At 38.4% G+C, this 17,068-nt stretch overlaps 1 protein-coding gene across 3 annotated transcripts in view; it reads left to right on the plus strand.

Annotated features, from left to right (window-relative positions):
- LOC108358513 (uncharacterized) overlaps positions 1–17,068 on the plus strand; it is a 273,182-nt gene that overhangs the window by 68,052 nt on the left and 188,062 nt on the right. For all 3 annotated transcript variants that reach the window (XM_017609896.1, XM_017609894.1, XM_017609893.1), the window contains one exon: positions 16,388–16,720. In XM_017609896.1, coding sequence (XP_017465385.1) covers positions 16,388–16,720 — 333 coding nt within the window. The remainder of the gene's footprint in view (positions 1–16,387; positions 16,721–17,068) is intronic.

The raw sequence follows: 17,068 nt of genomic DNA on the forward strand, positions 1-17,068 counted from the left end.
GTGGAGGAGGTCTGCACCTGCGACTTCTTTTCTTATTCTCCTGTACATGCCACCCAGAACCTTGTGACGCTGTGGAGGTCCGACTGGGAGACCTACGGTGCCTACTTCCGGAATGGTGCCTGCTGCTGGAGCGATGTCTGCTCTCCGAGCAACGCCGGCCCCTGGACCGGCAACGACTCTCGGAGCGGTCACGACTCCTGGAGCGACGCCGACCTTCAGTCCGCTTCCTGCTAGCAGAGCGATGCCTGTTTTTCGGGAGTGATACATCTGCTCCCTTGAGGCCTTCCGAAAGGCGCTGCACCTGATCCACGCCGCCCCTGCTGGTGCTTGGCTTCTCTTCATCCCTGGCGTGTTCAATAAAGAGGGCAGCCTCTTCTTCGGTCAGGTCCTCAAGGAAGCTACCCCTGCGCCTGGTGCCTTTACCCCCGCCANGTCGTGTAGTCTGGTTAGGTCCTCCGGGCATAGAGCAGCTGCAGGGTAGTCACAGGGCAGCACAGCCACCCGGATGCCTTTGAGAGCATCAGAGTAGCTGGGCTCCTGAGTGGTCCCTTCCAGCAGCTGACCTTGGCCCGCAGACCCTTCCAGGCCACTAGACTCTGTCGGAGGGGGTGTAGGCCCCCGCTGTCGCTTGGGGGTCGGTGGCTCCGGTGGTGTAACCTGTACGCTGGTTCGCTTTGCTGGACCTGTGGAAGTAGCTGATGGGTTACCTATGGGTTCGCCGCCTCTCCGCCAATAGGCGGGCGCGGGTCTCTGCTGCTGTTGCCCGCTTATCAGCAGGCGCGGGTTGTCCACCTGAGTTGCTGCCATGCTGCCTAGCAGCGGTAGCAGCCCTATTGCCTCTGCGCTTGCGCTCTTCGCGCTCACGTTCCTCGAGCTCCACCTCCTGCCGTACCTCCGCCATAGCGCGGGCTTCATCAGCTGATTTCCCCTGCCGAAGGTACCGAAGATACCACTTGACTCCCGACCCACCAAGGCCAGCTCGATGGTGGTCGTCAAGGGCTCCCGGTTGACCGGAGGGGGGTAGTGGAGGAGGTCTGCACCTGCGACTTCTTTTCTTATTCTCCTGTACATGCCACCCAGAACCTTGTGACGCTGTGGAGGTCCGACTGGGAGACCTACGGTGCCTACTTCCGGAATGGTGCCTGCTGCTGGAGCGATGTCTGCTCTCCGAGCAACGCCGGCCCCTGGACCGGCAACGACTCTCGGAGCGGTCACGACTCCTGGAGCGACGCCGACCTTCAGTCCGCTTCCTGCTAGCAGAGCGATGCCTGTTTTTCGGGAGTGATACATCTGCTCCCTTGAGGCCTTCCGAAAGGCGCTGCACCTGATCCACGCCGCCCCTGCTGGTGCTTGGCTTCACTTCATCCCTGGCGTGTTCAATAAAGAGGGCAGCCTCTTCTTCGGTCAGGTCCTCAAGGAAGCTACCCCTGCGCCTGGTGCCTTTACCCCCGCCAAGCAAGTTACTGCCGTGCGTGGCCGTTACTGTTCTTTGCGCTGTTGCTGCTGTGTCCGCAGCAGTTGCAGTTGCTGTAGTTGTTACTGTTAACGCTGTTGCTGCTGTTGCAGCACTAGTTGCAGCTGTGGCTGCGGCTGACGTTGTAGCTGTCGCTGTCGCTGTTTTCGCGCTTGCTTTGCTGTTTTTTGCTGTGGTTGTTTTTGTTGTTTTTAATGCTTTTTTTGTTGTAATCATCTTGTTCGTACGACTGCCTGCTCGACGAGGCGAGCTCAGCAGTCAATTTAGTTGAAGGAGATCTTATCTGGTCCGCCGCGCCAGCGCCCCATGTCGCGGTAAGGCCACCGTTACTCCTCGATGCGGCCCGGTGTCGAAGAGGCGCCGTTATACTACAGCCGGTTTATACCCTCCTGGCTGCAAACCGTCCAATAGGCACGGTGTCGCGTCACACCCTGGATTAGGAGGTGGCAGTTCTTGGTCACCGTTCGCCGGCAGCCCAAGCCTGGAGAAAAGGCAGCGCGGAAGCGACGAGCGCGTCAGCGATGCCCCAGACCAGAAAGGGGCTGGTCGGCGATTCAGCTAAGCCCCCGCACCAACGGCAAGGTGCCTGCCCTAGCGAGGGTGGTGCATACGAAACCGTCTTCATCTAAATATAAATAAGTGCTCACATTGTACTTATGTATACCAAAAAGCTAATTCCGCTCCACACGCGCTATCATATTTCTGGATCCCCTCTTATTCATGTTAATGAAGTCAAGGATCTAGGTGTCTATTTCGACACGAAACTAAACTTTTCCACGCATATCGAATATATAGTTGGCAAATCATACGCGATGCTGGCTTTCGTCCGTCGTAATAGTTCATCTTTTTACGATCCATACACTTCAAGATGCTTTATATTACTCTAGTAAGATCCAGGTTGGAGTATGCGTCATTCATTTGGAGACCACACCACAATTCTTATATCACGCGATTAGAACGGATACAGAAAAAATTTATAAAATTTGCTTTACGCTCACTGAATTTTAGTGAACCCATTCCCTCATATGAATCACGTTGTGCACTTCTAAATTTACAAACTCTACGTAGCAGATCTGCTTATCTGCTCATTCGTTGCCAACCTCTTGAATGGATCGGTTGATTGCCCTAACCTCTTGGAAAGAATAACCTTCAATGTTCCTACACGTAATTTACGCAGTGTTTCTTCTTTCTACATCGTATTTTCTAAAACGAACTATGCAATGTATGCTCCCTTGATTAGAACCTTAGTGGAGCTAAACAATATTCCAACTTTTGACCCGTCTCTATCTTGTGGAGCAGTTCGTACTTTATTATACAACTATTTTAACTAGTTTTAAGTACCTCTGAATTATAGTCAGTAATAATTTATTGTTCAATTGACTGAAATAAATAAATAAAAGACATAGATATGTAACCATAATTGGGCGTCAGTAGGACCATTTTCCAAAAATTTATATTCTTATTTTTTGTCTAAAAGTTATTGCAAATATAAATTTTGAGTGAATAATCTTTAGTAGTTACTAAAAAATCGCAGTTTTCGTGTTTCTGAAAATTACCGCTATATTGGAGTTAGGCGTGGTTATTGTCCGATTTTGCCCATTTTTGTCCGTCCGTCCTACGCCCGAAGGAGTGCACGTACCAAGTTTCGTTAAGAAATCTCAATTTTTACTCGAGTTATTGTGCGCACAGACGGACGGACGGACGGACGGACAGGTGGACGGTCGGACGGACAGACAGTAACCGCTTAGTCGATTTCGCTTTTCATTCTGATCATTTATGTATACATTTGTCTATATCTATCTCGATTCGTTTTGCCTGTTACAAACAACCGTTATGTGAACAAACTTATAATACCCTTGTGCACAAGTGCGCTCGGGTATAAAAATCGTTCGGTTCAGTTCAAAATGAAAATCCATCAAAGCATTTTTTAAGTATTGCAATACACAACTTTGTATGTACACGACTTTGTATATACACAACTGTACAATACACAACTTTGCTGGTGTGCTATGTGGTTACGTAGGCGAGGGCCGCAGCGCTCGCATTGACGTCCGTCACGCTAGCTGACCCACTTCTCCAAAAAATGATAAAAATTACTCAGGAATTCAGGAATTAGGTGCAATTTTGGTGCAACTTAGGCCTCCAAAATTAATTTAAGTGCTCACTCGGTTTCCGAGAAAATTGCAAAATTGACGTCGTCGAACACTGGTAGATATTATTCAGGAATTAGGTGCAATTCAGGGCCACCAAAATTAATTTCGGTGCACACTCGGTTTCCGAAATATTCGCAAAAATGTGTTTTGTTGGGTCAGCCAGCGTGACGTCAGGGTAGTTGACCCACCCACTAAATTTCGTCGAACACTGGTAAATATTATACAGGAATTAGGTGCGATTTACGGCGAATATTTCGGAGTGTGCACCGAAATTAATTTTGGTGGCCCTAAATAGCACCTAATTCCTGAATAATATTTACCAGTGTTCGATGAAGTTTAGTGGGTGGGTCAGCCAGCGTGACGTCAATTTTGCAATTTTCTCGGAAACCGAGTAAGCACTTAAATTAATTTTCGAGGCCCTAAGTTGCACCTAATTCCTGAGTAATTTTTATAATTTTTTGGAGAAGTGGATCAGCTAGCGTGACGGACGTCAATGCAAGCGCTGCGGCCCTCGCCTACGTCTCCACACAGCACACCAGCAAAGTTGTGTATTGCAAAGTTGTGTACATACAAAGTTGTGTATTGCAATACTTAAAAAATGCTGTGATGGATTTTCATTTTGAACCGAACCGAACAGCGCACTTGTGCACAAGGGTATTATAACTTTGTTCACATAACGGTTGTTTGTAACAGGCAAAACGAATCGAGATAGATATACACAAATGTATACATAAATGATCAGAATGAAACGAGAAATCGATTTTGCGAATATTTCGGAAACCGAGTGTGCACCGAAATTAATTTTGGTGGCCACAAATTGCACCTAATTCCTGAATAATATTTACCAGTGTTCGACGATGCAATTTTCTCGGAAACCAAGTGAGCACTTAAATAAATTTTGAAGGCCCTAAATTGCATTTTGTGGGGAAGTGGGTCAGCTAGCGTGACGGACGTCTTGCATCGCCTTGCGCAACTTTTCAACAAACTCCACTTCGCGTAATACAAAAAAACCTCTGTGCGTGTAGTCCCTACGCGCGGAAGAAGTGAAACTTAATAGAAGAAATGCAAGGAATGCACATATTATCTAATATACAAAAAAAAAAATATTTATTTAATTTTTTTTTAACGATTTAATTATTATTTGTTGCTGAGAAAGTACCCTTATCTACAATATTAACTAATAGATTGTGGTAACTAAAGTAAGAAAATGAAATGTTTTATTTCAATATTATTTCTAAGTATTTCTGGAAAAACCCGCATCAATGGTAGTCGCTCCTTTGGTTGTTGGATCACTTCTACCATTAACCATTCCCAGTGAAAAATTTTCTTTAAAAAATTTTGTCAGTGCATCAGATTCGGCCAGCGAAAAGTTGACGTTGAAATCTCCTGCGAGAGTTACAGGTCGATCATAACAGTCTCCTTATCTTTATCTTCATCTTTATCATTCATCTTCTTCTTCATATTCATCGTCATCTTCATCGTCATCTTCATCTTCATTGTCATCTTCATCTTCATTGTCATCTTCATCTTCATTGTCATCTTCATCGTCATCTTCATCGTCATCTTCATCGTCATCTTCATCTTCATCTTCATCTTCATCTTCATCTTCATCTTCATCTTCATCTTCATCTTCATCTTCATCTTTTTTCAAAACCATTTCTTTTGATACCCATATTGGGATACTTTATTTATTTTAATAAATAATTTGAATTTTATTTTCGTATATATGGCAACCCTTAAAAAAACAAAAAATCATATTACAAACCTACAGGTCAAGTCCTTTCATGTACATAGATCGTTAAGTCAATTCAAATCACCGAAAAAATCAGCACGTAACGACTCTTCGCCATTAGCGCAAGACTACCCCATCTCGTGATTTAATAAACAAATTATGATATATTTAAAAAAATAATGAATGCGGCATTATTAAAGATTCTAATTTTTTATATATTATAAAATGTACAATTTTGGCTAATCTGATGAATGATGAAAATTATAAAAATTTGAAATCGTTCTGGTCGAGATACAGCTACAATCTTAATAGTAACAAGTAACAAAAAAAAGGCGCTGTGAGTTACTCTCCACTAGTTATTTCAATGATGAAATCTCATTTGCAAATGCAAGGCTACTTAGCTCATGGAGTAATTGTATAGGCCTTTTATCGCCCAGATCGATTTCTGATAGCAATTTTTTTATCTCCTGCTCGTTGCCACAGAAACGCTCGATAATGCATTTTTTTCAAATTCTCTTATTTGCCAATTTCGGGTGGATTTAACGTTTATGTCAACAGAAAAATTATACGTACGTCAACAGCAGCATACCCGGGTATGCACATACATTTTGTATGGGAAATTGCATTGTGTTGTGACGAAAATGTGAATATTTAACACATTTATTTTAATCTGTCTAAGTCTTTATTGTTATTTTCTATAAAATATGTTTACTTTAAGTATTTACAACAAGATTTGAAATATATGTTATTTTACTGTATAAATAAGTAATGAGTTTCTCAGACCACACTTTATGATCGTGGGTTTTGAATGTATATGCGAAGAGGATTGTTTAGGTACAAAATTTTATAATTAAATATATGAGAAAAAGGTTTTTCAAGTAGACGAAAATAACACAGCCACACAAAAAAAAATTTGTGTTCTGACCCAAAGGTCTCACTATGTGTACTTTATGTTTTTGGGGTCGCTGAATCCGAATCCGAAATTTCAAAATGGCGGATCCAATATGGCGGACACATTTTTGTAAAATTCATCGGATTCGCTTGAAAATCGTTATTTAGGGGTTTTGGGAGTCACCGATTACGAATTTGATGTCAGTTTTCGAAAATTCAAAATGGCGCCTAATGACCCTAAAACCCCTGTGTAACGATTTTCAAGCGAATCCGACGAATTTTACAAAAAGTGTCCGCCATATTGGATCCGCCATTTTGAATTTTGAAAAAATAATATCATATTCGTAATTAGCGACCCCGAAAACCCCCGAGTAACGAGTTTCAAGCGAATCCGATGAATTTTTCCAAAAGGTGTCCGCCATATTGGTTTTCTGGGGTTATATCAAAACCCTGAACTGATGGGGTTAAATGGACCTCGGATTCGGATTCAGCGACCCCAAAAACATAAAGTACACATAGTGAGACCTTTGGGTCAGAACACAAATTTTTTTTTGTGTGGCTGTGTAATTAATGTGATGTTTCTTGTTACATCATGTAGTTCAAAGCTTGCACAAACCTGAAGAACCCGTCGGCAAAGAAGTACTTATGTATAATCGGATATTACTTGAATTTATGTAGTACGAACTTGGAGACTGAAGGGATATGGGTTTTTATTGCCAAGTGTTTCCCAACGAAACAAAATTTACAAAAGTAAAAAATGGAAGATGGTGAATGACTTCTCGACGATAGCTTAGTGCACTTAATCCTTAGAAACAGCAGGAATGCATTCGCCAGAGGTTGGAAGATTTAGGCGAGTATAATAGTGACGGCGAGTCTTTGGTGTCCGAAGAGATTGTGGACGATAACAAACATGAAGTAACTCCAGATGACTCCGATATGGAAGAAATCCATTTACAAGAATACGACCAGGAAGACGAAAGTGAAGATGAAAAAAGGACGGCATACGAAGTGAAACCGGGGAAACTATTCTCACAAAGATGGAAAAACTTGGTCTGCTGTACCACCACAAACTGCCAGTTTCAAACCCACAACATACTCAGGTGTGCAAACAAACAAATTACAAAACCGAAGTAAGAGGTCATAAGAAAAAGTCACTTTTGATTTTAGATACAACGAAACCAAAGGTGACGTTAATATTACGGTTAAATGCTCAGCAGAATATTCAATCAAGCGGCGAACGAATAGATGTCCTTTACCATTATTTTATAATATTCTGGATGTGGCCGCCTTTGCTACGTATGGACATAATTTACGTGGAGACAACCCACACCAGAAGGCTTCTACAAACCGACGTATGATATTCCTTCTTCAACTTAGTGAGCACCTGGCTAAATCTGAAATAGAAGTAGGGGCTACTAATAGTCGAATAACCAGAATATTCTCTACGCGCAACGCCATTGAAGCAATAAACGCCGGTCCTTTGAGGATAGTGGATGTAGCACTAGGAGGTGATGAAGAACGTGGCAGTACGGGTAGAATAAAAACAAAGGTTAATTGTTATATATATGCCTCAAACGACGCCTAACAAAAAAGCCTGCATATTGTGCAAAAAACTCGTTTGTGCAAATGATTCTACTAATTTACCGAAATGCAATAGATGTAACTAAAAAGTTTGTTATTTCCAATTTATTCATATTTTTTTATTTTAAATGTATAAAGTATAATATTATATTATCATTATATTCTTCCACTATTTAAAGAATTTGATTCGGGATAAAGTTTACTTTTCAAATGTATCAACATATTTGCATGCGTTTTCACATACATACCCGGGTATGCAGCTGTTGATGTAAGGGTTAAAAGTCGGAAAATGGTCCAGGTGGTCCAATCTCCCTCAATATGGTGTAGAATACTTGTGTTGAGGATATCATGAAATTTCAAGTTCATCCGATGTATAGTTTCTAAGATATAGCAATTTCAAAAAGCAAAACATACCCGGGTATGTTGCTGTTGACATAAAGGTTAAGATGGAGTCCTAAACTTGGCTGAGCACGTTGGATTCGATGGCCGCTACTACCGTGTTTAATCCGGCGTTATCGTTCCTGATCGAGGAATTCCCGAACTGTTCTTCAACCTGCGCAAACCATATTTCAGGTAGTTCTGACCAAAAAGGAGGCAGCTTTACCATAACGCGTTGTATGACATTTATAGGCTCGTTTTCGTCCGCTGAGCCAACTGTTGAGTTTTGTGACATTGCTGCTCCGTTATAAAGTTGTTCTCCTCCCGTAGGATTAGTCGACTTATTTTCTTCCGGCGGCTAAAATTTTTAGAGATATAACCGCGTGCCGCGTTTGTTTAAAAAATTGTTGCCCTGAATGTGGTACTGTGGTATTTTACGGCGAGCGCCAAGAAAAGACTTATTTAACCCAAAACGAATTATTTTTTTTTTTCACTGACCACTTCTTTTTCGTGGACTAATCTAAAACTTAGCTATACACATTTTCAAGAAACAGTTACTGGAAATTACTAAGAGGGTTGCTTTAAAGAGTAAGGAGTGCGTCACTAGAAATTGGTGCATCTAAAAAATAGCATATCTCAACAACTACTTCTTCGATTTTCAAAAGGTTTATTATTTACGAAAGAGAATTTAATGTAAATTATAATAATTTTATTTTTATTACAAAAACTAGTTTTGAAGTGTAAAGTTTTTGACTTTTTCTGGAATACCTTCCATTAGAGCCTTAACGGTAACTCTTGCATTTTCTGACTTGCAGCATGCCACTTACGTCGAAAATCTGTAACATCCCTAGATGTCTGTTTTGTCCTCATTAACTCTTTTTTCAATAGAGTCCAATATCTCTCGATTGGCCGAAGTTCTGGGCAATTAGGAGGGTTCGCTTCTCTAGGCACAAAAACGACTGCGTTTTTCTGGTACCACTCAAGAGCTCCTTTACTGTAGTCACATGAGGCGAGATCAGGCCAAAAGAAGGTAGACACACCATGTTGATGTAAAAATGGCTGAAGTCTCTTCTGTAAGCACTCTGTAATGTAAGTTTCTGTGTTAATTGTTCCTGTAGTAACGAAAATTTTACTCCTCATGCCAAAACTGCAGATAGCCTGCCAAACGAGAAATTTTTTGGGAAACTTTGTCCTTTTTTGTGTCCTAAATTTTTCCGGGACATTTCCTCTAGCATCGGAAACATAAAACTCTTGACCAGGAAGTTGAGAAAAGTCAGAAAGAACGTACGTTTCATCGTCCATTACGCAGCATTCATATTTCTTCACGAAGTCTTTGTACAGCTTTTTGGCGCGTATTTTAGCCACATCGTTCTTCGTTGCGTTGCGATCCGGTACTTTTTGAACTTTGTACGTCTTCAGACCAGCTTCTGCTTTAGCTCTACGTACAAATGGCTCTGAGCATCCCACCAGCCGAGCAATATTTCTTCCCGAGAGATTTGGTTTTCTCTTCAGCATGGTTACCACTTTTTCCGCTTTGTTACGGTCATCACACCCTTTTTCCCGTCCCGTTCCTTTCTTACGAGTAACACTAACATCTACCTTAAACTGTTTTATTATCCGGGATACGGTGTTTCTGGAAATTTTTAGTGCATTCGCAATCTTTTTGTAAGTCCATTTTGGGATATTTACCAAAATTTTTACAATTTCTTCACGCGTTTTTTGTTCGCTGCTCATATTTACTGTGAAAATTTACCGGTGCCACGTAATAAAATCTGATATAGTTTTCAAAGCTAACCTGATAAAACAAGAATATTTTGCATTCTTATTAAAAAAGTAATATTCGAAAATGCTTGCACTAATTTCCAGTGACGCACTCCTTATGTTGTATTAAAAACTTAAACTAAGGAAATATAAACTTTGAGACATTAATTGTTGTGGACGCCACAATTTAAATAAAATATCAGAATTCATTATTTTGCGGAATTTAATTGTTTAGTTATAAATGATTAATTAATCTCCCAATTTAAAATAAAGGTAATTATAAACAAGCGAAATGAAAAACAACCGTTACAGCGGCTCACGGTTGCATTTTAGTAAGAGAAAGCTTGTCATTCATTAGCGGGGTTTACACAGTCCAACAAGTGTGGTAACTTGGCTTGAGGCGAACGTAACAGTAAGAAATCAAAAATTTTTTGTTGTTCAAGCGATCGAACATCAATAGCTATCACACCATGTTGTCACACAGAAATTTCCCCAGCAGTTTGCCTTTCGGAAACAAAAAACATCTTTCGAAAGACACTTTACATGTAAGGTGTGACAGCTCATGCAACTGCTTTCTGAAATGTCTCTGAAACGGAAGCTGATAAAACGGTATTTTACTGTTGCGACAATATCAAGAAGGCGATGAGAGTGTTTTAATTTGTGGTTTCCACATTGCTTAGCACAAATCGTTCAACCTTTGGGAAAGCATCGTCTTACACGTACTAATTGAGAAGCATATTCATAGTCGAAATATGGTCGATGCAACTTTTTTTGACCGATATTCTTTTGAAAATTATGTCAAAAAGCTGCAATTATGTATAGAATCGGTATTGGGTACCGAAAAGGAAGTATTGGGTACCGAAATCTTTCTGAAGTATTGGGTACCGAGTATAGTGTACCGGCATCTCAGCACATCACTATTATGTTCCACTGCCACGTATAACGTGTTATACATAATTGCAGCTTTTTGACATAATTTTCAACAGAATATCTGTCAAAAAAAGTTGCATCGACCATATGGTTTAAGAAAAAGGAATGTAGTAGAAAAGCTGAATTTAATAATTTTGTATTCATCATACGCCCTGTCACACCAATTTGAAAATGTTCAGAATTGCACGTTTTCAGGAGATACACGAATTTTTCTACTAGAAAAGATACCTATGTATGTATCTTTGTAATTAACAAAACTTAGGAGCTCAGCAAAAATTACTTTTGGCAACAAAATATCTCCGTTGTTGTGGATTTAAGCAGTTGTAACTTTTATCCGACATTACTTTTAATTTTCCCAATACTAAATATTAAACAAGTAAGAAAGTCTAAGTTTGGGCGGAGCCGAACATTAAATACCCGGCGCAAGTATTAAATATATGTTTTTTCACCTTTCCAAAACCTACCGCTAGATGGTAAGCCAGGGTGTATCAATTTTCAGTAAATAAGCGTCCTTAAATTTCGAAATATTGCAGTTTCAAGCGTTTCTGAAATTTACCGTTATATGAAAAGCGGCCGTAATTTTAGTCCGATTTCAATAATTTTCAAAGTTTTGCTTTTATGTGGCAAGCACAATAAAAATACCGAGTTTGGTACAAATTGGTAGAACGGTTACCGATATACATATATGTGATCATAAGTGGGCGGTGCCACCCCATTTTCCAAAATTTTACCATAAACGTATTTCTTGGTAAAGAATTGTTGCAAGCATCAATTTTGAATAAATTAGCTTTAATATTTACTGATTTATACGAAGATTTTGTATTTCTCGAAATTACCGTTATATGGGATGTGGGCGTGGTTATTGTCCGATTTTTTAAATTTTCGGCCATTTAGTATGCTGTACCAAGGTCAACAACTGTTCCAAGTTTGGAAGATATTGGTGCAGCGGTTACCAAGATATGCCCATGTAACCATAAGTGGGCGTGGCTACGCCCATTTTCCAAAAATTTATAATATTCTTATTTTTCGTCTGAAAATTATTGTAAATATCAATTTTGAGTGAATTATCTTCAGTAGTTACTAAAATATCGCAGTTTTCGTATTTCTGGAAATTACCGTTATATGGGAAGTGGGCGTGGTTACAGTCCGATTTTTAANGACTTCTCTATTTATTCTGAGCATTTATGTATACATTTGTCTATATCTATCTCGATTCGTTTTGGCTGTTACAAACAACCGTTATGTGAACCAAATTAATATACCCTTGTGCACAAGTGCGCTCGGGTATAAAAAGTTTTTTATTAAATTTCTGGATCATGAAAAATGATTGCAGTCAGGATATACCTTCTGTGGTCTTGTACGCAACGCAACAAATAGTGTTTTTGTTCCTCCTCAACTGTGATCAATCCGTGAAAGTCCTGCATTAATTTTACTTTTTTAACAAATTCTTTTCCTCCTTTAAAAAAATGCATTTCATAATATTAAATAAACAAAATGATGGTTGATTAAAGAATAAACGTGGAAGTATTAACTAGATAATTGAAAAATATCCTTTGAAATTTTTATCCTTTAGTATCCTTATATATATTAATAAGATTTAAATTAAACTAAGATTCTTCAAAACTCATTCAAATTATAAATCTTGAAGGATAATATTTTTAAAGGACATTTTTGACATGTTCCAGAAGGATAATTGAAAACAAAAGTTATAGTTAATCTTGCTTCGAATTCTTCTTTCATTTGATACCTATATCTCCATATTTTATGCAAACTTTTGGAAATATATTATAATTTATGGTCCTTTGGAAAAAATCCTGACTGCCAGGTAAAAAACCAAAAACGCAGATTTACTAAATATTATGTCCTAATACTGTAGGGAGTATAGTAATACCGTCTTATAAAGAAGTACAATGAGTAAATTAGCAAAACACGCGAACTGCAACAAGCTTATTCTGATAACTTTGACTGCAAGTCGGCACGGGTTGCCGTGGTTAGAATTGCATAAAATTTTATTCGGATATTTTTTTAAGATAACACCAATGAAATGAGGGGGTATGCGTAAAAAAAAAACAATGTTGGTTTTTTGGGACAGTCTAATATATATATATATTTCAAGATCCACTGATCGGATCTAAACCAGATTAGTATGGGACCACCTCTGAGAGACACTACCTTTCCGATGCAATTATCGAAATCTGTTGACGTGGTCCAAAGTTATGCGGTAACATACGTAAAAAAAAAATATTCCGACGAACTGATAACCTCCTCCTTTTTTGGAAGTCGGTTAAAAATGCTCTGCCGAGGCTGCCCACATCTGCTCTAGAGTGTTAACTAAAGCAGTATCTTTACAGATGCAGTGGCTTAAAACAATCCGATTTGGGAATTTTATAAGCGTAAATATCAGGGACCGTAACAGTTACAACTTCTATTAAAAAAATCGCTCTTTAACAATTCTTTTTTGACTTTTATTTAATTACTCTTTAAATAACCGTTATTTCTGAATTTTATTCTATAAATCTAAAATAAGGATTATTTTTGATTTTTATCTAAATAATCTGCAAATAACAGTTATTTTTGATTTTTAAATTATATGTCTTAAATAACAGTTGTCGAAGACTTTTATTTACAAAAGTCATAAATAAAAATCAGTCATTGACCTTTATTTTTTTAATCATACTTATAAGTCATTTATAGAAGTCGTAGTAAACTTTTGTTTCCCAACACCTGCTTAACTGCGAAAAATGTTAATGACTTATACGAATGATTTAAAAAATAGAAGTCGGTGACTAATTTATATTGATGACTTTTAAAAGTAAAAGTCACTGAAGGATTTTTATTGATGAGTGTTATAAATAAAAGTCTTCAATAACTGTTATCTAAGACATATAATACAAAAAAAAAAAAATAATAATTGTTATTTTGGACTTAAAATATAAAAATCAAAAATGATTGTTTTTTTTTTTAATTTTGCATAAATTTGCAAATAAAGATTTATTTTCAAATTTGACTTAGTCGTAGAACATTTCCTTCATAGTGAATTTTTCCATGACAGTTTTCATCAATAACTGTTATGCTCGGTCCCTGGTAAATATAATGGGTGTGTACTCCACTGCGTACACTNTAATAATTGTTATTTTGGACTTAAAATATAAAAATCAAAAATGATTGTTTTTTTTTTTTAATTTTGCATAAATTTGCAAATAAAGATTTATTTTCAAATTTGACTTAGTCGTAGAACATTTCCTTCATAGTGAATTTTTCCATGACAGTTTTCATCAATAACTGTTATGCTCGGTCCCTGGTAAATATAATGGGTGTGTACTCCACTGCGTACACTGAGGGAAAAAAATATTAAAATCAAATAGAAACGTAATTGATCTTACTATAAACGTCAACGAAAGAACTGTATATTGGTAAAATTCAATTCAATTACGCGCATATTAAAATGACCGCGTTCGTACTGAAAGAGCAGCCGCGAAGTGAATAATCAAGACAAAAACTAAAAAAAAATTTAATTTGTATGTTGCCTGCAGTGGAATTCGAACCCGACCATTTCCGGATATCAACAACTTGTGGCAAGCATCTTTGCGCACTCAGCTACACCCAGGCATATAAATCTGCTTTCAAATGTTGAATATCCATCATCACCACCGCACGCGATTTGTACTATGTATGCACGTGTGTGTTGTCGTCGCTCTCAGAGGGGCGCTCTGCATGCTTGGGGTGCGTATGTACACTTACATATACATACTCAGATGTGAACAGTCAAATACGTACGTAATAAATTTTGTATGAAAATATTATTTTTAAATACGAACATTTTTAAACGATAATCAAATATAAAGTATTCATTTTTACTATGCATTATTTCCCTCTGTGTAAAAGTACTGATTTCTTCAAGCTATGTAATTTTTACTGTAAAAAGTTCGGGTTCAGTTCGGTTTCGGCCGAACTTCAAGAAAAAAGCCGAGTGTTCGATTCGGGTTCGGCCAAAAATTCGAAGTCGTGCATTCGTCATTTTCTTAAAAGAAAAAAAAAAACACACTTAATTTAAAAATTTCTAATTTGTGCCGTGAGCGACTCATTTAAACAAAATTATCATGGAGCTTATTTTTGACATATCTTCCATGAATCAGAACTCGATCGATGGTAATAAATAGGGCAACCCAAAATATGCTCCTAAAAACAAATTTTAAGCGCCTAAAATATGCCAATAAATTCTAAATATATGCTCCACAAAATGCTTTTAAAATCATTATAAGCCATAAGATATGCTTTTAAATTTCGTTTATGTAGTATGTGCATGTCCAAAAATATCTTTAACTTTATTTGCAGCACCTAAAATGTTCTAAATTTCATAAAAGTGTATATACATAAATATTTATGTTTAATAATTCATATTTATTCAGTTTGTTTTTAAAACATACTATGTATGAAAGTACATGGAATCTAATTCGCAAATTGTTTCACATAGGAATTCATACTGTGCATGTTTGTAGATACATACATATGTACCCTGCAGCGGAAAGTACTAGTCGGGAGTTTTGGAGTCGAATACCGGTACCTCGCAAATCTACCACCCATGCTTTCTGCTGTCGTATTTAACATGGAGTTGTCCTAGGAGGTGACAATTGCCTCCCTCTACGTAACTTTGCCCTGGTACTTGTAGTAGTAACACGTAGCCTGTAACCGAGCCACGTTTTGTATCTCGCTGCGTAACCTAGTACTAGTAATAATAAAGGTTTCCATAACAAAACACAGTTACTTGCGTTTGATGAAATCTTTGTTAATTGCTTGCCAATCGAAATTATATCGGCGCGCCATGGCGGGTCAGCGTCGGGACAACTCATCTGTCAAGAGCGAAACATATAAATATGTAGTATTATCTTTCTCACACATAAAAAACTTAATATAAACACGATGTGAACGTGCACTTTGATATTTATTTCATTTTCGACACAATGTTACTATATTGTTATTATTTCAGAAATTTTTATTATTAGTTCTAAACCCAGTATCCGAAAATATGCATTTACTGCAAAATATGCTGAAATATGCATTTATTGCAAAACATGCTAAAATATGCTCTAGGAAATATATCTCAAACTTTATATTTTTTGGAAAAACATTTAAGCATTTCATCAGCGTGTTGCTAACATGCCTGACAAAAAACATGCCCGAACATATTTTGGGTTGCCCTAGTAATGATTAACCGGTAATAAGTACTTCACTAGTTTTGCTAAAGCTCTGACTATTTTAAGCGTAGCGGCGGCCATTATGAATTCGCAATTTCGAATTTCGAAATTCAACTTTTGGCTAGCGACAGGAGTGACTGAATGGAGTCTAAATATTTTAGGGGAATTAATGAGGTGGACCAAACTTTACGATTTGCTTAGGGAAACAGGGAAACATTTTCTTTTGCTAAGACATCTTATGTAATACAGTATTTTTAGTTTTATCATATTTTTCATATCTCTGACCTTGCAGAGAACCTTACTATCGCTACGACCCAACCGCAGCTGCGGCAGCTGCAGCGGCGGCAACACCACGAGCTATGGGTCCTCCGGGAGCGTATCCGCCACGTCACCGGGCTCCACATCCGCTTCAGCAACAGTCTCAATATCCAACGTACCAACCAACACCGGATAACATATATGGACTCACAGGCACTGACCAGCACAGCTTGGGAATGGGTGACTTAAGTGGTTGGGGTGCAGCTTCAAGTCAGACTGGTGCGTATCCAGCCTCTGGTATGGGTGCTTACGGCCATCCTCAAGTGCCACCGCCCACACAACAACGGCAGCCTACTTCACAGCCAAGGTAGGATTCTTTTTATATACATATATATACTTATGGACAAAATAGTGCAAAGTTCAAAATGATATAGAGTATTCACGGTTTAAATTTAAAGTTAAAAGGTGGCAACTTTAACAAGATAACACACTCGAACTGTGAGCAACCCTTCACACATGTGTTTCAAATTGTCAATAAAACAAATGTAGTCAGATATATATTTAATAATCTTTCAAATTGCGCCCACCTTATGTTTTTCTGATTTCGCATCTTATTTAATATCTACACATCCAGCGCGTGGCGAGGCCGCCTAGTAAATAAATAAATATAAGCGGCAAACAATATCATTTTGAATTTTGCACTTATTATCTTGTC

The sequence above is a fragment of the Rhagoletis zephyria genome, unplaced genomic scaffold (genome assembly GCF_001687245.7).
Source record: "Rhagoletis zephyria isolate East Lansing unplaced genomic scaffold, Rhagoletis_zephyria_1.1 Rzeph_scaffold_00265, whole genome shotgun sequence".
Lineage (NCBI taxonomy): Eukaryota > Metazoa > Arthropoda > Insecta > Diptera > Tephritidae > Rhagoletis > Rhagoletis zephyria.